At 35.9% G+C, this 27,647-nt stretch overlaps 1 protein-coding gene across 1 annotated transcript in view; it reads right to left on the minus strand.

Moving 5' to 3' along the window:
• Positions 1 to 27,647, minus strand: part of SMCHD1 (structural maintenance of chromosomes flexible hinge domain containing 1) — a 78,839-nt gene that overhangs the window by 12,931 nt on the left and 38,261 nt on the right. Inside the window, exons 22-37 of the mRNA XM_026841440.1 lie at positions 25,893 to 25,965; positions 24,209 to 24,348; positions 22,499 to 22,633; positions 21,436 to 21,663; positions 20,578 to 20,726; positions 19,037 to 19,125; positions 17,790 to 17,908; positions 16,942 to 17,109; positions 15,618 to 15,743; positions 12,168 to 12,247; positions 10,530 to 10,687; positions 7,093 to 7,208; positions 6,578 to 6,639; positions 3,950 to 4,037; positions 3,471 to 3,602; positions 2,195 to 2,344 (exon numbers count right to left, since the gene is read on the minus strand). Of these exons, the coding sequence (XP_026697241.1) occupies positions 2,195 to 2,344; positions 3,471 to 3,602; positions 3,950 to 4,037; positions 6,578 to 6,639; positions 7,093 to 7,208; positions 10,530 to 10,687; positions 12,168 to 12,247; positions 15,618 to 15,743; positions 16,942 to 17,109; positions 17,790 to 17,908; positions 19,037 to 19,125; positions 20,578 to 20,726; positions 21,436 to 21,663; positions 22,499 to 22,633; positions 24,209 to 24,348; positions 25,893 to 25,965 (2,013 nt within the window). The remainder of the gene's footprint in view (positions 1 to 2,194; positions 2,345 to 3,470; positions 3,603 to 3,949; positions 4,038 to 6,577; positions 6,640 to 7,092; positions 7,209 to 10,529; positions 10,688 to 12,167; positions 12,248 to 15,617; positions 15,744 to 16,941; positions 17,110 to 17,789; positions 17,909 to 19,036; positions 19,126 to 20,577; positions 20,727 to 21,435; positions 21,664 to 22,498; positions 22,634 to 24,208; positions 24,349 to 25,892; positions 25,966 to 27,647) is intronic.

Genomic DNA, 27,647 nt, shown 5'->3' on the forward strand with positions numbered 1-27,647 from the left:
CTGAAAACTGCCTGAAGAGGCAGAGAGGTATTGGATTCACTGAAATAGAATTACTCCTGATAAAAGATTAGGGAACATGAGTTACTGTCAAAAGCAGTAGGATCTTATCAGATCACAGTAATGAGAAAGCAGAATACAACCCACCTGCCCCCCAACAAATCAGGAATATATAAGTAGAAAGAAAAAGAATCTGCTTAGACAAAAAAAAAAAAAAAAAAAACCACAAGACAAACAAAAAAACCCACCCCCAAAACATCCCCTCCACACCCATTATAGGTTGTTAGCTTAGCCACTGAAGCAAGACAGGAGTATTTACATCACAATGGCTCAACAGCAGGTTATTAGTACATGGAGATAAAAAAAGTTACTTCTGCATTAGTGAGTAGTCTGAGAAATAATCCAGTAACTTTATCTGAACTGTGAGAGTCCAATCTATGGGGTTATTATTCCCCTCAATAGTATGAAGTTTTAAACACCTGTTCAAATTTCTACCACAGGTGTAAACGCAAGATTTGCAGAGAAAAGTGCTACTGTGTTAGACCAGTGGTTACAGCTGACCCCTTACCTATACTTTTGCACTTCTTCCCACCCCACCTGCCCAAGAAAAATGTGTTCACAAACCAATTAATTTATTGCTCCCGAAACATGGTTGGGGAACAAGAGAAACTCGTAATGCACCATAAATTCAATTTTTAAGTATATTAATTTTAGCTGATACCTCTGTTCAACCCACAGATTTTTTGTTTTTCATACATATTTTGTCACTTTTCCTTACGGATCAGAGTGGACCAGTTTTGACAGATTGTTCAGCTATAAATGTTTGCCCATGTTAACTGAAAGTTTCTATCCTTGACAGGAGACATTTATGCTGTGCCATTAAGTTTCATCTATTTAGTCCCATAAAAGCAGTTATGTACTGAATAAAATATATTCTGAAGAAGCTTGGATGTAGGATATGTAGATTTTAGTGATTCCACCAGGGTTTTGTTGTATTGGCAGATTTTGTATTTGTTGCTCTGGCAGTGTCTGCCTTCACCTGGCACACATTGATTCTGGTCTGCTGGGAAGCTGCTTCCAATACACATGTTAAAAAGGTGGTTGAGAAAATTTCTTTAAAAAGTTGGATCCTCCTTTAGTAAACCTTCTAAATGAAGACTTCCACAGACTTCAGGCTAGTAAAACCTGACAACCAGAGGAGTCAAATAAAGCAGGGGTATACTTTTGCTCTGCAATTCTTATACTTCAACAACTTTAAAAAACCCAAATATATATAATCTGTTTCACCATGTGAATAGTCCTATTGAGTGAAGTTCTCTGTAGGCTTTTAAGACAGATACTGTGACTGTTTCACACAGAACAAATGTGCAGCTCTACACTCAGCTGGGTTTTTGGTGCTTTCAACAGTTTTTGGGTTTGTGCATGTACATTTATGTCTTTTGTATGTAACAACTGTTACAAATTGAACTCATAGGTTTTAAACGTTGTCTGTATTTGTTGAAGAAAAAAGTGACTGTGATGATGTGACAATATGCAGTACTTTCAGAGGTATGCATGATGCTACAGCCAGAGATTCAAACTGAAATAAGTTAAGCATTTTTAACAGTCAAGGGCACTAATCAGTGAAATAAAATGTAGAGAGAAGTGGTAGTTTCATCTTTATTTCTGCAAATAAGGATAGGGTGCCTTTCTGCAAAGTACATATAAACCCAGTTAGCTTGACAAAATGTAAAGAGAACCTGTTAAAATTTGATTACATATATATGAAGAGATCAGACTAAATTATCTTAAGATATTACAGCCAGATAGAATTATATAAATAAAAATATAAACCACTGCTAATATTTATGGTTTAACTACAAATTGGTTAAGTGTTATTTACATGTGAAATTCCAATGAGGAAAAGACTTATCCTGGATCCCAGCTGTATATCCCAGTCCCTGACTGAATGTAATTGTAACCTTCCCTCGATTGGCAAAGATAAATAGCTTAAAGAATGTCTTTCCTTGCTTTCTGAAAACTAGCAACCAAACAGAGAAGAAATAATGTATCTACTTATCTGTAAGGGAAGGCTACAATACATGCTAATCCTCCACAAAACACAATGAGGTATAAGATCAGCTTTGAAACTGTAGGAAAATTGGCCTCATTAGATCCATTGCTCATGGAATTAACTATGTATTTCAGTCACACTTACAATTACAGCTGATCCTCTGTCAAATGGAAACTCAACTGTACTGACTTTCCCCTGAAACTGCGGGATCTCTTTATCATCTTCATTGGGGCTCTTAATTTTTGCTATTATTCTGCCAACTAGATCAATTCCAGTGTGGTTGTTGTATTGATCCTGTAAGTAAAAATGACAGAAAAAAAGTTAGTTTGGAACATGAGCCGAAATAAGTAATCCATTTATATACTGCATTTGGTTTACATAGCAAGGTTCTGGCAGCGGGGCCTGCAGGGTGGCCTCTGTGAGGGGAGGCCAAGGCTGCCCCCTGCCAGACCTGCTACAGGGCACAGCTGAGCCCCTCAGACAAAATGGTGGTTCCTCTGGGAAACTGTATTTAAGAAAGGGCAAAAATGCACAGGAAGAGAAGGGGGGAAAAAGAAAAACAGCAGAGGGAACACTGAGGTCGGTGAAGGACGAGGGTGAGGAGGTGCTCCAGGTGCTAGAGCAGATTCCCCTGCAGTCTGTGGGGAGACCACAGTGGGACAGGCTGTGCCCCTGCAGCCCATGGAGGGCCTCACACTATAGCAGGTGGATATTACCTGAAGGACTGCAGTCTGTGGAAAGGGCACATTAGAGCAGGGAAACTGTGATAAGGAAGGAGCAGCAGAGAGGAACTGTTATGGACTGACTGTGACCCCCTTTCTCCATTCCCCCTGTGTGACTGGGGAAGGGTAGAGGAGTCTGGAGCACAGCTGAGCCTGGGAAACGGTGGGGCAGAGGTGTTGCTTTACTTTTTTTTGTCTTTGTTTCTCACTACTCAAATCTATTTTAATTGGTGATAAGCTTAATTAATTTTCCACAAGTCAGGTCTCTTTTGCCCATGGTGGTAGCTCCTAAGTGATCCCCCTGTAACCCTGTGAATGTTCAAAGTTCAGGAGAATTTATTCTTCATAATACAAGATTTCTAAAAAAAACGGTCTCCTGGAAGAAAAGCCATGGAAAGAAACATCTGCTGCATATGTGTCTTCCCACTAAAATCTATTCTTGAAACATTTTTTTCCTGTGGCAACAAGAAATGGATTTCAATCGAGATGCCTGACAGCAAGGATTTCACATTTTAGTTTTGGTTATCTGTATATAAATAAAACAAGATGCACCTCTCATACACTGGGAATCATTGATTTACATCATCTTTAAGCTAATCTGCAAAGAGATAGCAGCAATACCTTATAGCAAAATTCAACATATTTTTAGCAGTCTTACGTATTTCCCTAATTCTGATTTTGTATTAAAGTATAGTTACCATTACATGGAGGTGTAAATCCTTGACCAGTGTACGGCTAGTAAGAGTTCGAACATTGGAAACTGCTGGAGTAGCTGGTAAAGAATCGGGTAACAAGCGTACAGGGTCATTAGGTACAACTTCAGCTATAATCTAGGAGAAAAAAGAGGAGAAACAAAATAAAAGAAAATAAAGACTGATATAATTCACTGCAATTTACCGGCACACATGGGTTGCTCAGAAAATACTGAAACAAATGTATCCGATATTTACTAACAATCTTGAAATAGATTAACTTGACCAGTTCTACTAGGTTGCAAATTATGCAGCTCTCTTATTCCACAAAATTTGTTAATTATAAAAGCTAATGAAAACATGTTTTGATAATCACTAGTTTGAAATCAGTAAATATATATATATATATATAAATAAAAAAATTTCTCCCAGATGATTCTCTATTATATGTTCTTGGCTACATGTAATTAATTACAGATTCAAACCTGGTCACTGCTGAGCATATTTGTCTTATCCATTGCAAAGGTAAACTGGATACTGTAAGTGCCCACTCTCTCTGGAACCACTTTATCCCTAAATAAATCAAAAACAAAAACCAAGCAAAAGCAAGTCAATATTGAAGTGACAAATGTGTAAGTATGCAAGCAGTTAAAATTCTGAGCAGTCTTCCAAACTAGTCAGAAAAGCACGACATATTTTAGTACTCCTCCAGGTATTGTAAGTGAAGCTGGCAACAGAGAAGACCACCCTGGCTAAACAGGGAGCTTTGGCTGCAACTCAGGGAGAAAAAGAGAGTTTACAGCTTTAGAAGAAGGGGCTAGCGAGTCATAATGATTACAAAGATGCTGTGAGGCTATGCAGGGTGGAAATACGCGTAGCTAATTTGTTCTCTTACTCAGAAGGTGTACGAAGTTGGGTAACTTGAACCAGTGGCCAAGGTTGAGTACAGTGAGAGAGAAAAGAGTTTTCGTTCAACTTTACAGCATTCCAGAGTGCAGACTACTGGCAAAGAACCCCTAACCTCAAAATATGAAGGGAAGACAAGACACCTGGGCTTCTGCTGCTATAAACGGACTCCACCTAGTCAAGGAAGGCTACACAGCATCCAGAACACTGCTGCAGTGTTTAAAAAGGAATAGTAGTGACTTATGAATGCTTAGAAACTTCTAAGGAGATGTAAAGAGTCTCTAACCAAGATTCAGACATTTCTCTAAGAGGATAACTTGTGGCACTCTTAAATTGGTTAATTAGATTTTTGTTTTCAATATACATGCATTTAATCTCTTTTTTCAATAACATCAAGCAATTTGTTTCCTCTTACTTTGCTTGGGAAGGAGTAAGATGCAGGATTCCCTGGAATGCTTAACTTGTAAAAAACAAAATCCCAAAGTTTTACCTATTTCTAAAACAGGCCATGACTTTTCCTTTTTGTATTTCACATAGAGAAGGAACAATTCTACTATATTTTCTTCATTTTATCTAAGTTAAGACTGAAAGTAGCATCTGTCTTGTCAGGATACATTAAAAAACTGGAGTTATAAATAACCTGCTAAGGATCTTATGGCTGAACACCATCTAATCAGACATATGCTTTAGAAAAGAACGAAATTGCACAATTCTGATGAAAGTCGTAAGACTGCGTAATAGCATCCATGTTACTGACCAGTGTTAAATAGATGAAAATAATCTGTGACTATGCCAAGGACCAGAAAACTTAGAAACTGGGCAGTAGACAGCGGTGCCACAGGCAGCAGTGAGTAATATATACTTTCCTACAAGGGCTACTAATGGCTAGTCATTCCATAACCTTGGACTGGACACACAGAAAGCTCTGCTCTGTTAAAAGCAAAACTTCACCTTTATTTGGGAGTCTTTTTTTTTTTTTTTTTTTTTTTTTTTTCTATAGTTGCCTAACTCAGCCTTAGAAGGCTTTGGAACTGTGAGTGCCTTCAAGGTAAAGACAGAGCTTGGTAATGATACGAAAAGCCATGCTTAAATAGCTTTCTGAATTAAGTTGTATATGAAGGCATTTTCATTTAAGAGATTACAAACATTACATTGCTGTACACCATCTGAGAACCTACAAAGACTGAGTAAACCAGGGTCCTATCTACTGCATTTCCAGATTCATAGTTTCTTAGCTGGATATGACTACAGGAATTACAGATGAAGGTGCATTTGCACTGCATATCAGCCTGGGTCAGAACCCTGGATTTGAGCCTCAGCTCCCCAGGCAAAAAAAGTAACACACAGAAAGCACATAGATTCCCAAGGATTACAAACTGGATGCCTAGTTTCCTGAATTCTATTACACGCCTTGAAGGAGAAGAGCCACAGCTGAGAGGCAAGTTCAGAAACTCTCTATCACCTCCTGAGGTGCTGCCATTCAGATGCTCCCGGAATCCTGACACAGCTGAGCTGCAGCACCCTCTGTTTCTCTGATGCAGGAACCACGATTAGCTGGGTAACAGTGGTATCTGCTGCATTAAGGTGATCCTAAAGTCTGCTTTCTAAAAGCAGAAGGAAAGACTGTTCCGAGAAGGCAAGAGCTTGAATCAACAGCCAGTACCACAACTATTTAACTGATCCCACAGTGTGACTGCCAGGAATAGATGTAGAAAATATGTGGCAGTCAGGCAGCAGCTTACACTGAGCTCTAGTTCTGCTGCCTGGCATGTAAGACACCATCTCTGAATAAGTAATCCAAGGAAAGACCACTAAACTGACAGGGTAGTTAAGTCCACTTTGTCCAGCTTGCAATTCTACAGCAGCTGAGTGTAACACTGAAGAGAATTAAGGAATATTACTAGACAAGTGACAAGCAGATGACATAGTTCCTTCACTGCTAGCATTTCTCATCAGGTATTATAATATATTATCTTAAGGCTCTTTTCTTCTCTACTCTCAGATTAAACAAATGTCAAATGTATCTAGGGATGAATTCAATCCTCATGTCCATTGCTTTTTGCTAATATCTTTTACAATTTCATAACATTGTATCATACTAATTCTATAACATTGTTATTATCAAAACCTAAAACTCATTTCTATTTCAAACTATGGATTTTGTACAACAAGTCGCATCAGTAATTATAAAATAAATGCTGCTATACCTGAAATAGAAGAAGCCATCTTCCTTGTCATCCTTCACTTTACTACAGCTAAATGTTGTAACCTGAAAAAAAAAGGCAAAAAATTTAATGTAATATACAGAAAGTTAAGTATCTTACCTGTAATATGCTATCAAGTCTTAATGATTTGCAGTACTGATAGTATACAGTAATTCAATGAGATCAACTATAATTTAGATGGTAGTTTCATATTCTTAATTCTTGGAGTCTTTTATTTGCAAAATTCAGGGTGGCAACTTTTAACAGTCTCCCAGCATTAGTTACCTTCTGCAGAACAGTAGCATTTTTGTCATTATAGTCTTGACATTTGAACAGTCTGACAATTTGTAACAGGACAGATATTGACAAACAAATATGACTGATATGTAATACGTGCTATTTAAAATCTAGAAGAGGATATTGATTTAAGTTAAATGTAGAAAAGTTTCTACTACAAGTATGTTTGTCCTATGCTGACATTTTGATTCATGTTTTAAAAATGCATTTTGATGACTTACATCAATTGGTGTCCTAGTTCCGCTGCTCTGTGCTTCCCACATTTTCATAGAAATCCGTGCTGGATTAATATTTTTAATAATGTTGTCATCTTCAGAAAGAACACTGACCATAAAATCTGTAGAATGAAAGACAACAGTTTTTTTATTCATAATTAAGAACAAACTTCGGGAACTTCTGTGCCTCCCTCATATCTAGAAGAAAAACACAAAATTAACCAGACATGGAAAACGTTCTCTTCCTAGTGCTGTAAATTAGACCAGGTAACAATCCTTAGAAAAAAATCCCATCTACTTTATCCAATGACTGCTTTAAAAAAACCCCTCAAATTTCAAGTCTGCTTTTTCCAGATTATCATCTTTATCAAAACAGAAAGTCTTTTTGCTCTCAGGAAAGAACAATCATTAGCTAGTTAAGTAGCTGATTTCTTCCTTCAAGGACAAGGAATCCAGATCTCCCCTCCTTCTTCACAAGTGCTTTAGCCAGTGAACTACTGGATAGAAAGCTACAGTAGTTGTAAGGAGCCTGTACCAACACCACTACTGTTTTCCCTATCTATCAGGGAATAGATGTAATAAAAAGGATGACTCAGGCTATGAATCTGAAGCTGAGTTTGGCTGCTTCTTACAGACTAATACCACATACTTAAATCTGTTAGAAGTAGCATATAGGGACATGTTTCACTCTTCCATTTGCTGTTGACTGGTTCTGCAGTCATAATACTTGTCATTTTATATACTGACCTGAAAAATCCAGCTTTTCCTATATATTCCATAGAAAGTTTAGTGGTCTGAAGGAAGCGGAATCCAAACTAGAATAAAGTTACCCTTCTACTTGAAAATGTGAACTAAGCACTTTGACACTATGGTTACAGGTGGATTTCATGCATGTAATTGAAGCTACACTGTTCATGTAGAACAGAATTTTGCACTTTAAGGACTGTGCTTTGATGTGTATGAAAAAGCAAGGCACGATTTCCTCCAAGATTACAGTGCCTGCCCTCCGGTGTGCCCGAGTTCACCAGTAAATCCAATAACTAGCATGTTAATTAGGAATTCAATATCTAATTATTATCAACATTTAATGTCATATATACTATGTTATCTCCTCAAGAAGCTGTTTAATTCTCTTCCTCTGTCAAAACCTGCTTGATTTATACTATGCACTACATTTGAAAAAGGACTATTTGGCACAGAGGTTGGAGCTAGATCATCATTACAGGTCACTTCCAACCCAAACCACTCTGTGATTCTATCATTTTATAGTATGCTTCCTCTAGACAAAACTAAAATACCTTGTGAATTTAGTCAAATTCATAACACTGTATCGAGTATTTGAAAGAACAAAACCCTCTTCACATAAAAATGTTGTCTCGTCAAATTATGCTACTATAATTGTTATCTTTGAATAGGCACCTTCCTTGGTCAGAAAACAAGCCCTCACAGCACAGACCTCGTATTTCTGTGAGATATTCTGCTTCTCAACTCCTAGTACTACAAATAAATCCTTCTGGTCACAAATTTTTAATAGATGTTTTGTTTGTTTCAAATGGGCTTGGGATACCACAAATGGATTTGTATGAAGCACATTTTCTGATTATTTTGGTCACTTTTGAGAGATGTCTATCATCTGGGAATCCAAAAGTATTTACAAAGGACTATAGACAATAGATAGGAAAAATTCAGATGCTTGTGCTGAAATCACACTGTGAAACAGCAACAGAACTGAAAACACTCCTTCGATAGAAAATTTTTTTGGTTTTAAGTCCATCTAAAGGCAAGGGAAAGACTGAAATATAGGAAGGACAGTGTCCTGTAACAAGCTTATTTTAAAAGCCTTTGTTTAAGAGCTTTGTTTGAACTTGGCAAAAGGTAAGAAAACAAGTACTCTGTATCAGCAGGATCACTCACATTCACACAGTTGTCAATTCCTTCAAACATTAGCAAGGCATCGCTTTCCTGTACAAAAGTCAGTCTCCAACTTGCTCCCATTTCTACATTTATCCATGTACCGACTTAATTACATTCTTTATATTCCTTCCAACAACTGGCCAATATTGAAAACAAATCTACTGATCAGAAGGCTCCCTGACCTCTCCTGAAACTTTTTGAAAATTGCATCAGATTTGCCACCTTAATTTATTCTGTTCAAACAAAAGCCAAACTAATAGGATTAGCATATCAGAATTAGTAACTTTGAGATTTCACGCCTAAATTAATTTATAATTCTTAAGTGAATACCATCCAGTATAGGAAATTTGTTAGCACTTACTTTATCAAATAGGTCTAAAAGTCATCTACTGAAGATTCAAATGTGATTTTTTTCCCTAATACCAAGGTGGGATGAAATGGAAAAAAATAAATTAAGTTTGGAAACTACCTTACTCTCCCTTCACAGGTACCACTGACAAAACACAGCAGATTTCCCGTTTCAAATGGTTTTTGTTTTTTAATTTCACTAAATTGTTGCTGAAGTCTTTTTTTGCCTATCTTAATATGGTATTATATTTAAAGTGACAGAATCTACTTGCTTTCTATTTAACTTTTTGAGACAGGATTTCAGCTTTCTGAAGAATATCTTTGTATCACAGTTTCACAGTGCAAATTGTGTTACTGCAAATTAAACAGGAGAATTTTCTGGGAGATGGGCTAGTAAATTTGTATACTTCCACTGGCAAATTCAAGAACCGTATCTCCCATGGTTATCATTAAAGACGACTTATTTCCTGAATTAATGGAATTAGTGTAGGTCTCTTATTCATGCCACAGTTTCCTGTGGAAAAAGCAGAGGTTTAAAATTCTGTTTTGCTTTTAGTAAAAGATGTTTCCTCATGGTTATAACTTGTCTTCTTTATCTGTTTTCCTTATTGTGAATACTACTGGGATATAAAACATAAGATGAGAATTTTTTTTTTATGACTTGGCAGCCTTTGCTTTCTAGCAAAGATCATTCTTTTGTGAGAGAATACAGCAAGAGAGAAGAGTATTTTGTATTGTCGCTCACACACTTCTGATCAGTTTTTGGTTCCTCATGGTTCAGTTGGCCTATAGCTACCTCCTTTGTTACTACACCACAGAAAATGAGATGAGGGAAAACACGTATGAACTAGCTCAGATCATCTTTTGGAAAGATCAAAAACTGAAACATAGTATTTCACTAAAGACAGAGAAGAGATTCTGTAGTTTTACCACGTACAGACAGATAAAGCCAATATTTCCGAACAAATAAATAACAGTGAAATGCTTTTGAAAGACAACGTACATATCTTTTCTCTCCAAACGTTACAGAAGCATCTCTGATACGGCTGTTACAAAGAACTGAGACAAACAGACAAAAAAAAAAAGTAAGAAAATACACCAGGAGAATCATCAAAATAGTTTTTCATAGGTTTACAAAGCTCCCAAGTGATTGGTTTCCACTAAAGAATCCTTATACTTACCAGGGAAGGTACCTCCTGCTGGAAAAGAAACCGTTTTGTCATATTTAACATTCAAGCAGACAGGTTTCTCAGGATCAGGCAGCACACTGAATGTGATTATAGGACAATCTAATGTGGTCTTTCCGTGTGAGGCCTTAAGCTGTAAAGCATGCTCTCCCCTGAAATACATAGAAATTGTAAAAACTGTTATAATAGATCTCTTCTGAAAAGACAATTTTCAACATACTTCAAGTGTGAATCATGTACATGAAGGCATGATAAAAAAAAAATAAAGTTATCAGTAGTAAAGGGAGGAAAAAAAAATGGGAAGTGTTAATGCAAAGTTAGACAAGGAAAAAAATAAATTTATTAGTTTATTAAATTTAATTTTTATTAGTTTGATCATGTTACATTGCCTGTCTGTAAGACACTAGCACCTACAGCTTCAAGTTGCAGAAGACAGTAAGGTGGAAAGCAAACACAGCTCATTGAAATGCTGTCTGAGGAGTATTCTGCTTTGACAGTTTCCAAAGAGCGAATCTGCGTACAACTCACATCTAGCAAAGCGCACTGCAAGTATATAATGACTTCATTGCTGTAGAATAAGTAATTTTCTTTACTGTATTAAAAACTTAGGGAATATGGTATTTAACTGCATAAAGGCTGTTCTCCCCAACCAGTTTTGATTATGCTCGAAATAGTATGATGTTTTGCACCTGTGAAGCACCTGTCCAGCACACCTGTTTCTAGTCTCCAATAATACATTGATAACTAATACTCATTATCCTTCTGTCAAGATACAGGCATTGTAAATAGGCTGAGCGCTATCAATAGCATTTAAAATAATTTTCTTCCAAATATAAAGTAGTATTATGGGTCAAATCCTGCAGATATGAATGCAGAAATATTAACTGCAATGAAATATTTCAGAAGTTTAAGATCAAGCACTTATGGCTAGCTTCTAAGCTACCTAAAGCCAACTTAGTCTTGCAAGAAAAGCTCAGGGATACAGAGAGTGGGCAGCAGAACTGTGAACCTGAGTAGGATATAGAAATAATGAATTTGAAAAATCAGATGGGACATGGGAGTGTAAGAGGAGCCAGGGTGACTGACATGAAGCAGAAGCCACAGGACACATATCTGCAAGAAATGAGACTTCATTAATTCTACTGCAAATAAGAATAAATAAATATATTTTAAATTCTTTTGGACACTACCTAGTCCTTTAAAACAATGGCTAGCACCCAGAGGAAGTGGGGTTTCAACATTCCTAAAATGTGTCCTACTTTGAAAGCACAGTGTCTGGATCTGATCACCAAAGGCTGTACATTTCAAATATTTTAAGTGGTATATGACACCATGTGCACCATGTACAGGTGAACCATTATAATCCGTGTTTTACCATGACCAGAAAAAACAGGACTCAGAAAATTAGAGCAGCAGCTTCCCAAAAGAAGCAGGTATTGAGTTTTATTTAGTTAAGCACTTAATTTCTAAAAGCTCACTATCTGGTCTTCCACAGGCATATAAATAATAAATGTTTGACCTTTGCTCTAGATTAATTCTTGGTAGGTACTTTATGAAATGCGCAGTTTAAATACATCTAGCAAGCGACATTTCAGAATTCATTTTTTTCCCCATATAGTTTTCACTACTTACCTAGGTGCATGAATACTAATAATTCCCAGGTTAGCCCTACCATTTTCATCTGTTTTATGTAGCTGGTTTGAAGGAACAATCTGTCAAAAAAAAATTTTTTTATTCTTTCAGTGACACAGAAGGAGTATCAAGTCTTAGAATAAAATATATATCTCATTTGCTTGCATACTGTCTTTCCATTTGAGCAACAGCTTTGTATTTTTGCATGCTAAATTAGGGAAAGATACATGGTTATGAATATAATATTAAGGTTTCAGAATTATCTCTGCCAGTTTTTGAAGACAATCACTTTATCTGAACTAGGCTATTTTTTGAACATATTAATACTGTTGTTTCTTTAACTGCTACTGACTATCATGTCATCCATAGCACAAGTTAATCTGAGTATGTTTTCAGATTCTAAAACATTCTACAAACTATTTATTCTCCTTTACAGTCTTTCTCCAGTCTGAACAGAGATTCCTGGGTAGCAAAAATTAAAGTATGGTACCACTGGAGTAAAACCAACTATAATATCTGTGTCTCTCTTCTCCTTCCCCCATTCTAGTCCCACTGGCAGAAACGTAAGACTGCTAGACAACCAAGAGAAAAGTGTCATGACAAATGATGAAGTACAGTACCTTATTTATTAAAACTTAATGACAAACAACAACTAACCTCTGCAGCCTAAGAAATGGCATTTAATCGAATGTTAGTAACTTGTCAGTGTTGTTTTAGGATAACCACATAAATGCCTAATACATCTCTCACTGACTGAGCACATTAATTAGGTCTGATTCTAAGTCCTTTGAAGCCAATGGAAATTCTACTACTGACAATTAATTCTCACTGAACCCTGTTGTTAGAAAATAACTCCCCTTTAACTCACCAGTGTTCTTAAAGGCCTGTTTTCTATATGCACCCTGTCTTTGTGCACTTTAACTCCCCAGCACTGAAAGTGAAATCTTATGACTGGCACTACTGTTAAGTCATACTTGCATTTACACATTAAATGGCAGAGAAGCTATCACTTCACTTTCTTTATCAACCACAACTTTCTGAAACTATGGACTACAGTGTAGCAGATGGAGAATGCTTATCCTCTCATAGAAACAGGTGTGAATCTTTAAGTACTAATGCACTCTTAGAGTATGCAGAAGCTATTTCTTCTGCAAATTTGTCTGCATGCTGCCTTAGACTTACCTATGAAATATCTTGTCAATGTATCAAAAAACTTCAAATAGTTGACTTACAAGTTTGGAGGAGAGCAATGGAAGTCATGGATACATTCTGAGTTCTTCTGTAATAAATTCCTCTCTAACTAGGGAAATCAACTTTTTCACTGATGATTTATCACAACAATGGGGTGCAAATGCTTGTAGTGTATGGTATTAAAATACTTTCCCTTTGCTATTTCAGCACAAATTTCAGAAGACTAAGTGTCTACTGTCCACTTAAAATTACGTTTTTCCCCAAATGTCAGTAAGTTAAAAGAATGAAACTACTTCAGGGAAAAAAAGTTGTGAAAGTTCATTCATAATGAATCAGCTATGGGAGCATGAATTTATCCTACCACATCACTAGAGAAAAGCAATGGCAGAAAAACGTGTGCTTAATGGTTCAAATGGAAGGCAGCATTGTAAAGATATACTAAGAAAATTGCCAGACATTTAATAAAGTCTTTGGAAGAGTATATTCAATTCAACAAAGTAAGTCTGTATTTGCAACTACTGTACATCACAGAATGAAAAGTTTTTACAGGAACCAGTGCATTTCCACTACTGAGCTGCATGTAAAAGTTTAGAGTGTTTCTGTTCAGCCATGCTCATTTAGTTTTGGACCTGTAAGATAATGGAGTACAGGAAATGCATGCTGCAACCGCAGAATATCAGGTTTAGGAGACTTAGAGGGTAGGATGTGAAATATAGACAGAGAGTTTATCTGAGAATTTCAGTTCTGAGAAGATCATAATTTCCTTTGGGAGACTGTGCATACAACCTATTTGAAATGCCAAGGCAAGACAGTTCTCTAAAGAGGTTCCCCAAAATACTCATGAATACTGATCTGATTTATGTTCAGCCAATATGCAGTTGGTTGCTCTGCTAACTTGTGAAAGTAACTCTTAGAAATGACAGCAGTGTTAAGCTCCACCAGCGCACACTGTAATAAACACATTATAACAATGATCCACCTTGGCTTTCTCCTGGACACATAGCACTTGGATAAAGAGCATGCAGAGTTTCTAAAACATGCTGCTGTTCCTCTCTGGAAGAAGGCATAGTATCTGAAAAGACACGGCATACCACCACATCTCTTTGATCAGGTGGCACAACCACAGTGTTACTGTCAAGGTTGTATGCTCTCTCAAGAACTTAATTGGAAGCCCCCAAAAGCTGCAGCTGTCATCACAAAGGCAGTAGCTGGGGCAAAGAAAAAAAAACCTCAAACTGTGAGGCAGGCTTCTATGGCAGGAGATTCAGAAGAGAAATGTTCAAGATATAAAAAAACCCTAGTGAAAATAAGTAACAGTAGCATAGCTAAACTGGGAGAAAGTTCAGGCTGTGGCAGTTCTTGAGGGGCGAGCAAAATAAAGTTCTTGGCTGCTGTGCGTTCTGAGAGAACCGAGGGACACAAATGCATGGCAAGCATGAACAAAAAGATAACAAAACCAGCCCTGCATGAAAAAAATGTTATGTCCAGAGGTGGATGAATAGATCCTGCACTGATAATGTACACGTTCAGTATAACAGTCGCTGTACTGATAGTTAGGAATGTTTCACAAAAATTTTAACGGATGGGGTATTATGTCAAACTCCTTTCTTCCTATAGACCAATGTGCAAACCATGTGAAACTCATGGAAAGGACATATGAAGACTATACTTCACTCATGGAAAGGACAGTAACCACTTAAATTTGGGCTAGATTTGCATCCTCGTTGTTTTAATTTGGTTTACACTGCCAATGCTTTTCATGGGGATAATCAAATAGGGAGCAAACCTGCTGACTAACCTTACGAACAGACCATAAGTCATACATACATCAAAGAACCACCAGGTAAATGTGATCTGGTTGCCTGTTTGGACCATATAGTCATCCTGATCATCATCATTATTATTCTTATTATTCAGTAAAACACCTCAGATAAAGGTGGGGAATCGGGTGGAGTAGTAGGCATGCAGAATTTGGAAAAATGTTCAGTAGAAGATCCAGAATATATACTGATTACACTTGGGACAATATATTATGGGAATTTTGTTATATTTGTGATTGTTATAATGAAAGGGAGCTGAGCAATCTGTCCTGGGAACTTTTTACATTACTCATTAACACCACTATTATATGAGATTAATTATTCTTTTGTGCCCTTACAATATTTTATTCATGTTTCCAAAAATGTCTTAAAATTAAGAAGATAATGTAGACATGACATCAAAAATTTGTGTTAAAGTTCACATAAGACCTATGCTTACCTTTAAGTTGTTACTCTTTGTAAGGCTGATTTTGACATTAGGTTCAGGAGATGGATTTCCCCACTGATCACACAGCTGAACAATAAGGGGCTTCTGCAGTTCTCTACCATTAATCACTGCAACAGGCTGGAAGAGAAACAAATGCATTATACTATTCTGTTCTAGGTATATCACACTTCCACGGTAGGTCAGGAGTCCCCAGAGTAATATTGTCCACCTTTTCCATACTATTTGTCTCCCATAACAGCTAGACCATGACAGAATTGTAAAACTCCAGGAGATATTTCTAGACTTTTCTTATTTACAATGTCTTGTAATTATCAAATACACCACTTGGATTGAATCACATGGGTTACTTGTGTTGATGTGACTAAAAGGAGGGACATGCTTCTGAACAGGCTTATCAAAGAGTTTCCTTGCCAGAAAGGGCAAATGACCTAGAACTTTTATATTCTGATACACCTTGACAGCCTTCTAGAGAGTAAAAATTGTAGTGATACTCCCTGAACCTTTTGTTTCACTTTTTTCTTCAATAACTTCCTTCTCCATTTTCCCAATATGCCTGTTCTCCACTCAGAGACCCCATTTTCTTTCACCGGTTGTGTCATTTGAACAGCCAAAGTAAACATTGAAAAATGATTTAAAAAAAGCCACCAAATAAATGGATAGTACCAAAAATATCCATCCTTTTCATTTGATACAAGTACTGTACATCCTCCCCCACTTTCTGACCGTAAACACTTGCAAACTTAAATAAATTTGGGACTGCCTTCCTACATCCTGAACATAAAAACAAAAAGCCCCCCAATAACAGATAAAGGAGAGATGAGTCATTAAGGATGGTATCTTTGGCAAACAGCAGTGGAAGATGGTTGTTAGGATCTAATCCACAATAAAATTGCTGCACCAAAGAAAAGAAAAATACATAATCCGTTGAAGAGCAAACGGGATACAATAGACAGTTCAAGAGATATCAAGGAGTACAGTGTTGTAAACATTCATATGACTCAGATTATTCCAAAACAAGTTCACTTTTGAAAAACTAATGTAGTTAGCTATTGTATGAAAAACAATTCACATCTACAGTCCCATTTAAAACACATCTGTATCATTAGACATTGAAAATACATACTTAATTTTGCTTGTGTTATGCTGTCCTGCATAGAATAAAAAACGTGTCTAAGCTGTCATTCTGACAATTTTTAAAAGTATCAATATTAAGAAATCAGGGTTTTCAGCTTTGCATCCTGTGCTCCAAAATAAAGACCTTCTGACTAGTGACCCCACTGTTTTTTTTTTTTCAAACCAAAACTGTTCAACTTACCCTTTCTAACTCTGGCCAGTCCACAAACTGCAATTTAGCAGGAGATCCCGCAGTTAAGTTTACTCTGAGGAAGTCAGAAAATTCACGCCAAGCAAAGCACAGTTCTTTGCTACCAAGTAAACAAGGCTTAAACCGAATACCTTTTACTCTCATTGTTAGAGTACTTTCCTATTGAGAAATAAAAAGAGGATTTTAACAAGAACAGATAAGGGGAAGTATCATTTATTCATTATTTTCAATACAGTATTTTAATATTTATGCCTGCCTTTTTACTGTGAGACAGTGGACTAAAAATTAAACCACAACTTCTATTACTTTTGTTAAATTTAAATGGACTCCTTGTATAAGAAGCTATCAAACTCAAGCATTTCTAGAGAACCTGATTTTCAGTGTATGTTATGTACAACTTAGTTATATCCAATATATTTTAAAAGGTATAGAATGCATTTTAAATTAAACTAGGGCAGACAATATCATTAGTCCCTTCTACAAAGTTCTTCAAAAGATCATAAAATCAACTGTACTTTCATAAACAAACACAGAACAAAACACTAAAAAGAAGTGAACAATGGACTGGAAACAAAGCAAACCTGACTCAAGCATGAAGTGAACTGGCCCCCATATTGTATAGCTGCAGCAGTGATAAGGTTTTTAACAGATGCTGCTGTATTCCTTAGAATAGGATCATATGAATTTAATGCTTTAAGTCTCTATCTTTTCACAGCTTACCAACTAGTGTTTAATTTGACTAGCTTTCTACAGTTTTGGTTCAATTCTGTGTGACAGAATTAAGACAATTACCACACAAAGGCCATAGAGAAATAAACTATATGACATCTTATAAATACCTGCCAAGTTATTTTCAAATTTGATTTATCAAGTCCAGGCCCAGAAACTCCTAGGGAATTTACACAGGCAGATGTCACTGTCTGAACCTGATTTCCATACTGATCTGTAATCATTACATCTGTTAAAAAAAATGATGATGATTAAAATGATTATTAAGATGATTACCTCAGCAGCTGCTTTAATGAAACATTATACAACATACAATATAAGAATATTTACGAGTATCACCGAATCACGGTGTGGCTGAAGTTGGAAGGGACCTTTGGAGGTCCCCTGCTCCAATCTCCCTGTTCAGGGAAGGCCACCCAGAGTCAGCTGCCCAGGAATGTGTCCAGATGGCTTTTGAGTATCTCCAAGGATGGAGAGTTCACAACCTTTCTGGGCAACCTGTGCCAGTGCTGGGTCACCCTCACAGGGAAACAATGTTCCCTGCTGTTCAGAGGGAACCTCTTGTGTTTCAGGTTGTGTGCACTGCTTCTGGTCCTGTCGCTGGGCATCACTGAAAAGAGCCTGGCTCTGTCCTCTTTGCACACTTCCTTCACATCTCTATACATTGATAAGATCTCCCTATCTTGTGGGTATCAAAAGGTTATTAAAATAAAGAAAGTATCTGTATAGTCATATGACGTATTTGTGCTTCTCACTTTTTCTGAATAAAAAGATTATTTATTGGTATGAAGTTAAAAGAAAAAAAAATCTTAAAATTGAAAGCTGTTTTTCAACCTGTCAATTTGTCCTATGTGCTTTTCCTCTCTCACACGCAATTTTTAATGTCCCAAAATAACGCAAGAATTTTTTATTTCTTACTACCCCATGTAGCAACTGCATACAGAAACCAAAGGAGAATGAGAAGACTGATCTCCAACATGCCTTACTCTTAGGTTAATCTTAAAATGTTTCACTTTTAAGTTTGTGCCTGTGAAATAGTCTGAATGCTGTTATGCCCTGTAAGATTTCAGAACACATGAACTAAACAAAAATTTACGAACAATTTGAACTCAGCGTGATGAGTGTCCCAATGTACAAAGAGGTGAATTTTACTGGAGAGCAAAATCCAGAATTGTAAAATGGCAATTAGAGAAGTCTGATCATCCTTTCATGAATGAGGATGTAAACCTGTTTTTTATATTAAAATAGTTGAAGAGAATTCATTCTTTATGGCATCTGTATACATAATAGGTTAATAAATTGCAAAGAAAAAAGAAATGTATCTTTTAAAAAAATTGAAGAATATGCAAATACTCACCAATTTCACTTTGTAGTTCTTCACCCACCTGCAGTGTGTTTGGTCCTTTTAATTTACATTTAATGTGTTTGGGTTCATCAGGAAGTGGTCTAAGTCGGCATATGAAAAGAAAATAGACTTATAATCATGAAGGTAATCAATTATAATAGCAGGCATGATAAAGCATAGAGCAGTTATTTCTGGTTGGATTTAAAAAAAAAAAAAAAATTTATCCTTGCACATATTTACAGGATCAAGCCTGGTGCGCACACAACTTACATAGCAGCTTTTACTTCAACCTTATGAGGGGAAGCTTATCAGTCACGACTTACATAACAAACCACAACAGTGTTATGGGATTTTATCTTATCTGTAATAACTTGCCTACCAGTATTTTGCCATAGATCAGATCATTAGCCAGACAAAGCAGAAAACAAGTTTGGGAGTATCTTAAATCTTGAAATAACCCATCCCCAACACCTCTAAATCAAAGTAACATACAACTGTCTACATACTAAAATATATCTATTACTATAAAACCAATTCTAATATCCTGATATGTACATAAAGGTATTAGTCTCCCTTGGTATGAAAATACTTCCTGACTCAAGGACCTGATTACAACTAACATATCTTAAAATTTTTAGTGATACAGTTTCTTCTTAAAAGCAAAACAAAACCAGAGCACATTACAAAAATTATGGAGAAAAACTTAAACAATAGAAAAATCAGATTTCCATTTCCTTTTTTTGCAATGATAAAGTGGAAGTCATCAGACTTAACTATGCCTAACACTAGGTTCTTAAAAATACTTTCTGAGGTGCTATTAAACAGTCTCACTTTCCTTCTGGTTACTTGATGACGGTTAACATATGTTATGTGCTGGTTCCTCAAATCTTTATGAATTACCTAAAATCTGTAAGTTATTTAAGGTCTAGGAGTTATCCAACACAATGCTTTTAACTCCTTTTGTGTGTTCTAAGCTAAAAATTACGTTGAGAACTTTAAAAGTCCCATTAGAATGACCCCTGGTTAATTTTTAATGACAACTGTGATAGAATAGTACTGAATTGATTTGAGACTGCTGATAAACAGGAAATTCTAAAGTTTTATTTACAGTCTGTCACTTTTGACTGAGATACCAGATGCAGGTATCCAGCACTTGGCTAGATAAATACTGTCTTTAGCTTCAGAGTAATAACTTCTCTAAGGCTAACAATTAACTTCATAGTGATATTTCTTTTTGGTAACCAGTGACCTGACTCTTCAGTAAAACTAGTTATTCTATAAGCTAATGTTTACTGAAAGTTTTCAAAGATAGCAATAATCTTCTTCAGTGTATGTATACATACAAATCTGATTACAGGACTGTATATAGATTGTGATGGAGTCTTTCACAAAGGTAATGTTCTTATCTGTAAACGATTTGCATAACCTCCTCCCCAACCCTACATTACACCATTAATTTATCAACTGCTTTGATTATTTCAGCTTCTGTAGAACCAATCTACAATTCTTTGTCAACAACATAATTCATAAAAAAGTATTTCAAAAGAACAAACCTGACTGTGAATGCACTCTCCAAAGACACATGGTCATCAAGATAAGTAATTAGACAGTAACGTATATCTTTTACTGATGTTGGTACTTTTACATCAGGCAATAATCCCTGAATCAACTGTTCTCTGTTAATTCTAGGTGTCCAGTTAACCTAAAATTAAAATTTCTTAAATTAATCAAGATCTAAATTATTGACGACTAGCTGCATATTACATCTGTGGTCATTCTAAATATGCTGAAGTAACATACAGGCAATAGAAGCTTTCAATGGAAAGTCTATGCATTTCCCAACAGTAACCAGTGCTATCTTCCCAAATACCGAAAATCACTCAAAAAAAAAAACCCCAAACAAAGCAAAACATACATTCTCTCACTTATCTTGACTTAGTAAAGATTTGATTCTGAAAAATCTCACCCAAAAACATGTCACATATTTGGTGAAGCTCTACCTTTGTATTAGGCTCCACATATGTACACAGACAGCAGGATAAAATAGGCAAGCAAATATTCATGAAGGAATATTCCTATTCAAGGTTCCTAAATGTTTGGAAAAGCCCAGATCTGAAGAATCATAACTATGTCAGAATTATTTGATTGTGTTTAGGAGAAGCACCAGAAATTACTAAAATGCATTTCATAACACTACACTGAAGCATTACTTAACATTTCATTAAATGTCTTAATCTCATTAATTTTAACAAAATGATTTTTAAAAATTTATTAAGCAGAGAGTGAAGTTCCCATGTTTAATAACACAGTCTTGAGGTATATTATTTCCTAGACTGATGTCGATGGATTTTAGATAAATAGTATTGTATCTCTCCTCCACATTCTGCTGCTGTTCACTCAGAAGTACTTGCCTTGATTTTTTCTGCCACAGCTGGAGTTACATGTATCTCCCTTTCTCCTTCATCATACATCTGAAATATAAGGTTGTGCATGATATCGCCAGCAACCCAATTGATTTCATCCTGATGTTTAATTTGAATCGCTTTTTGTCCATCCACACTTAAAACCTGTAGTCTTGCAACATGACTGCTAGGAAGAAGTTTAATAATCTTTTCCACTGGTGGCACATCTTTACAACTCTATGCATGGGGAAAAAAAAAAAAAGATATTAAATACACATATATTCCTAAATATAAGTCCATAATAGCCTATGGTACTAATCTGGATTACCATGTGTGCCTTGTCAAAAGCAAATCAAAAGGATATGCCTGAATGCTTACAACTTTTAACAGATACTAGAACTGATGCCAGCTATTTAGAAAATGTTTTCTATTCCAAAAGTACTATGTTACAGAATTTTCAAAATACTTCTTAAGACTACTCATAAGTATCCTTTCATAAAGGATCATCTTGCCATATTAGTATTTCTTTACACATCTTCAGGGTAAAACACCACCAGTCTTATTTTCTCCAGCAGTGTAGCTCTCCTGACTACCAGAGAAGTAGGATGTTCAACAGCATTTAAAATTTTGAACTTCAAGAGACTTAAGACTGAAATGCTACAAAAAGCTACTGATTTTTAACCGTTGAAAAAATGTATCTTTCTTCACTGAAGTTTTGGGGAACATGTTGCCATAACTTTTCAGGCTCTAAGTGTTTATGTAATTAAGGCAATTTGTCAGAAGAATCTATAGAGTAAAAAAGGGAAGAAAAATCTCAGAAATAACGCATATTTCTGAAACACTTCAGGGATTTTAGAAATAAAGAGGTGAAGAAAAAATTGAAAAAATTATTTGCCTTTTTATAATTTCCCAGAGAGAATCAGGCAGCCATCTGAATATCAGGCTTATGGTAACTAAAACTGCAACTTTTGGGGGTTAAGTTTATTCATAAAAGACTTCAGTACACTAGCAAGACAGTATAATAAGCTGTTTTTAAACTTTTCTTCATCCAAACATCCCAATCAATACTTACAAGTATTTCAATCCTTGCTTTCAGTATCTGGTCTTTCTTGATATTCTGAACATGTATAACTGGACCAGTTAAAATGTTTGTTCCTGCATTACTGCAGTCCACAGAATACACAGGAAGGTTTGAAGCACCTAAAAACTATTTAAAATGCAAAATTAAACTTCAGGTTTGTTTTACAGAACTACTAGAATTAATCCAGAAATGATTATTTGCACAAATTCAAATTCATAAATCTGATAGATTTCAGTTTTCCAGAAGACTGAAAGATCAGCATATGTAATTTTTTTGCAGGTGATAAGAGATGTGTGGGAGAAAGAAGTTATGGAAGTAAAATTTAGTATCCATTCAACTGTTTTGTATTAACACATAAATACTAGTCTCTTTTGCCATTATGGCAATACATTCAATTAAGTTGTTAAATAAATCTCTTTTTTCATTAATTTTCTAAAAATGATACATTAAACAGAATTTAAATCTCGAGTTCAACATGTCATCATACTACTGCAGACACCATCTACAGGAAAAAAATGTATGCATGTAAAGTGTAAATGGAATGCAGATTATTTTGCAGTGGGAAAAATATATTGTTCTTACTGGACTGATTTCACTAGAATTAGAAAAGTCACTTTCTCGAGTTTAAAATAAAAAAAAGGTCCAAAAGGACAAATTTTTTTTACTTCTAAAAGCCACAGTAATGCCCGCATTCTCTGCTGAACTTAGACAAATTCTTATGATAATAGTCTTGTCTAATATTATTTTTAGGCACCAGACTTGCATTGTCATCTTTTAAAAAAATCAAAAGTAAGATGCATGAAGATTTTTTTCCTGAGCAAATTTTAGCATTGTATATGGCAAACAGGATCTCAAATACCTTAAAATTGTAGCTATACATCCTCACATAATTTTCTCTTCCATTTCTAAGGCCAGGTTCCTCTGACTCCGAAATTTACTGAATGACTCATAATAGATGAGGCAAGAGAGTCTAAGTTACGGCTACCAAGCTGTCCTGCTTTCAGCTGGGATACTTAATTTTCGTTCTTAGTAGCTAGAATAGTGCTGTGTTTTGGATTCACTATGGAATTTGGTCAAAGAAGAATGTTAATAATACACTGATATCTTCAGTTGCTGCTAAGAGATGAAGAGATAAAACACTTTCCAACTCCCCGTGTCCTGCCTTTGCTCAGGTGTACAAGAAGCTGTGAGGGAGCACAGCCAGAGCACAGGACCCAAACTAGCCAATGAAATATTCCATATCATGTAATGTCATGCTCAGTATCTTAAAGGAGGGTTGGCCAGGAAGGATGGGGGTTCTCCCTCGCTTCTGGAATCCTGGTTTTCTTTGGGATCACATGCCATGAGCGGCTGGGTATCAGTCAGCGGGTGGTGAGCAATTGCATTGTGCATGACCCATTTGTACTTTCTGTTACTGTTACTGTTTTATTTTAATTCAATTATTAAATTGTTTTTACCTCAACATACGAGTCTCCCTTTACCCCTCCCATTTTCCCCCCATCACCTGGGTGAGGGAGGGAGAGCAAGCAGCTGTGTGGTGTTTGGCTGCTAGCTGAGTTTAAACACAACACAAGCTACAGAAACTTCAAAAAGCATTATTAAAGATAATAAATTCCATCCAGATGCCAAAATAGGCTCTCTTCCCAGCCCTTTAGGAAGCAAGTAGGAAAATCCTTATAACACATAATGAAATGCATTTACCTTACAATGAACTATCAACTTTGGCTGTGCTGTTATATTTCCTGATTCATCCAGAACTTCAACCTGAAAGGGGAAAGCTGTACCATTTTCAATCTTTAGGATGTCAGAATCCGGTTTTACTTTCAACTGATGAGGAGGACCTGTAAAAATGCACAATTGCAGAACACTGGTTCTATTTTAGATAACTTGTGAGACACTGGATTTCATTTTTTGCTATCTCCAAGTGTTTTTAAAGCCAAGCTACCAAGACATTTGTGGTAACAAACCATTTCACAATTCAACTGTATTGGTTTATGCTCATACATACATTTTGATGAATACAGATACACATTCATCAAAATGAAACTTGGAGCTTTCTCCTGACATGTTAAAGCCAAAGATATTAATGTTGACATATCTGATCAATCATGATGTGCAGCAGTTTAATTACCAAAGCCACCACAGCTACAATTTGCATGCAAAGAAAAGCAAAAGAAAATTTTGTTAGCGTTACTTGGATAGTAAAGTGAAGCTATTCAAGTAAGTTTACTCCCTGGAACTTGTAACTATTTTATCAATTTTAAAAAGAGAATAGATTATTATTAAAAGACAAGTTCTGAAGGAACAAAGGCGGCCATTTTTCAGAAACATCCTTTATGCATCATTCATTAAAGCTTCCATTTCAAACTCACTGGTTGAAGAACATAAAGACTGAAATAGCTTTTATTCACTCCTTCTTCAAAAAACAGCTTTAAAAGCCAAGAATAAGCCCAATGAGAAGAGGCAGTGAAGCATCTTTACACTGCCAAAAGCAAAAGATTCTAATGAAGGATGAAGTTGCCTTCAGTCCAAGGTAAATAAGCAATACACAATTCAATCTGTATCATCAGACCATTTCACTCCATTTTCTACACGAAGCCTTAACTCCTCAAAAGATAAAGAATAATGGAATAAACTGTGCATCATTGGTCTAACAAAGCTTGAAGTACACAGTTTCTCTGCGAAACGAGATGAGAAAGACTAAAGTTTGATAATCTGGGAAGCCAAAAATTAGGCTTCAAACTATACCTTATCTCCCAAATCCAGAAAAATCCAGGTAACAAGGGATAACAGGTATTGATACTGAGAATTCCCTTGTACAAGACATCCACAAAACATAAAAATGTGGTAAGGGCAGTGGAGATACACACTTCTATATTCCTCTCTTGCTTTACGGTAAAATCAACACATAACACTAAAAATTTCAGACACAATCGCAACTACCAAAGCATCCCTCCTTTGCTGGGGTAAGAAACTGAACAAGTACTTATTCACTCACAAGATATTTTCTACAGGGAGAACAGGTTAATGAAGATTAGTACAGGTTAAAGAGCTTAATGCTGAAGAAAACAGAGAAATTCATTCATTCAATCAGTTGTGCTACATTAGAAAAATATTTAATATAATTTTTAAAAGAAGTGAAAAATCACTCTCAAGTAAGCAGACAAATTCCAGCTCCTAGAATAGAAAAAACTGTGAGTCTGATGTTACTCCTGCCCAGAATGGCATGCCTTTAGCTTCATTTAGTTTCAGTCATCACCTGGATGAGCTAGAATATCCCTTTTTTATGCCTCACTAAATATTATACCTTCTTGGGATAAGAAGCATTTAATTAATTCTGAATAAAATTCCACAGAAATTTGCTAAACATTTTAAGGATACTTACCAGGCTGCAATCTTATTTTAAAGATTTGTGTGTCTTCTTTCAAACCAGGAAGGGTAACCTTCAGATTAAAGTTCTAAAGAAAAGAATATTTTAAATATTAACCTTAAGCAAAGCCAGATCATAAATTATCTCAACATTGTCACGTCAATTCATATATATGTAAATTTCAGAAGTCTGTCCAAATTTTCTTGCACTGCTACATAAACCAAGATTTTTTTCACTGTACTAAATAAAATCTGGGTTTTTTTGTGTTGTTACTCCCAGAGACATTCAATCCAGCATGTGCACATTAAACTACATGGTTCTGAAATGATTAAAAGCAGCTATCATATCCTGTGGTTTCCTGCTTAGAAACTGTTTTAGTGGGGAAAAAAATATGTATCAGTACAAAAAAAGTAGTTTTAAAGAAAGGGTCTGCAAGTTGTGTTCATTGTTTCTTAGCTAATTGCCTGAAGCAAGACACCACAATTACTGTCCATCTCATTGCTTAGTAAGGCCATAAAGTAAGGCCATAAAAAAACCCCAACTGCTGCATTACTACAACTGATTTTCGTATTAAAATCAGAGAATGAAGCAGTTTAATCAATAATTTTAAAAGCTCCAACTTTAAAAAACTAGTTGCACTGCAGATACGTGCATTTCCTATTTTATATATTTCTATCTGAGAATATTTAGTTGCAATTAATGAACTGACATTTTTACATGTTCAGAAATGCTGCCTCCGGAAATGTTTAGTTTCATAATCCTGACTTATGCCCTTCCCATGTCTGAGAGGGTATGGGCAATATTAACACCTTGTAGATTGTATGAAAACAATCAGGCAATTCTTTTGGTTTGTTGGGCAAAAGAAGCAGAAAGCACAATGAGGCCTGGGCAGGTGCATCACAAATGCAGCCACATCAAACATGTGAGCTCCACATGAAACACATGGCTGGCCAGACATGTGCATGAAAACTCTCCAGCTCTGACTAGCCAGCCATACTGGTCTGCCTGCAAGGCAAGCAGCACCTATCAGCTGGAGCCCCATTAAACAAAATGGTGAACCACAGGAAAAGGGGAAGGCAAAATATATTAACATTCCATTTTGGAGGACTCGGGGGGTGGGGTGGGGAACAAGCAGGAAGAAAGAAGGGAAAAATAACATAGGAAATAAAACCATAGGAAACCAGTATAGCTGATAGCTGCTGTTAGTAAGTTGAATTCCTCAGTAGTTCATCCAATCAAGCTTTGTATTCATGCACTAGACACTCCTCCTCCCCTTCTTTTAGTTTCAAACCCTTTTCTGCAATACTAATTTTAAGTTAATACCCTCTTCTTAATACTGCACTATTTTGTGCTTCTAATTAATCGGTTTACATCTTTCACTTCATTCCTTTTAATCTTTCAACATCTGTGCCCTCTAGGGAAGTTCTTTTCCCTTATCCTTCATGACCCCTTTACCTACTTTCCTTTTGCTTTCAAGTCTGACGCTATGTATACTCCAGTACTTTAAAACGACAAAAAAAAAAAAAAATTATTTTCCTTTTTTAAACTCCCTTCCTAAATCCTGTAACAGAGAAGTCATGATGCTATTGCTTACATTCTTGTCTTAAAATTTTCTCTTTGATTCCACCCACAATAAAAACATACTTCTCTGTTTTGCCTAGTTTGGGTGGAATTAAATCAATGACTACATACATAAATGAAGTCTGCTTTCCCCTTATCAGTGCTTCCTTCATTGACAACTCAGATAATTTATACTTCCTACCTCAATCA

Source organism: Athene cunicularia (genome assembly GCF_003259725.1).
Source record: "Athene cunicularia isolate RWA chromosome 2 unlocalized genomic scaffold, athCun1 chr2_part1, whole genome shotgun sequence".
NCBI lineage: Eukaryota > Metazoa > Chordata > Aves > Strigiformes > Strigidae > Athene > Athene cunicularia.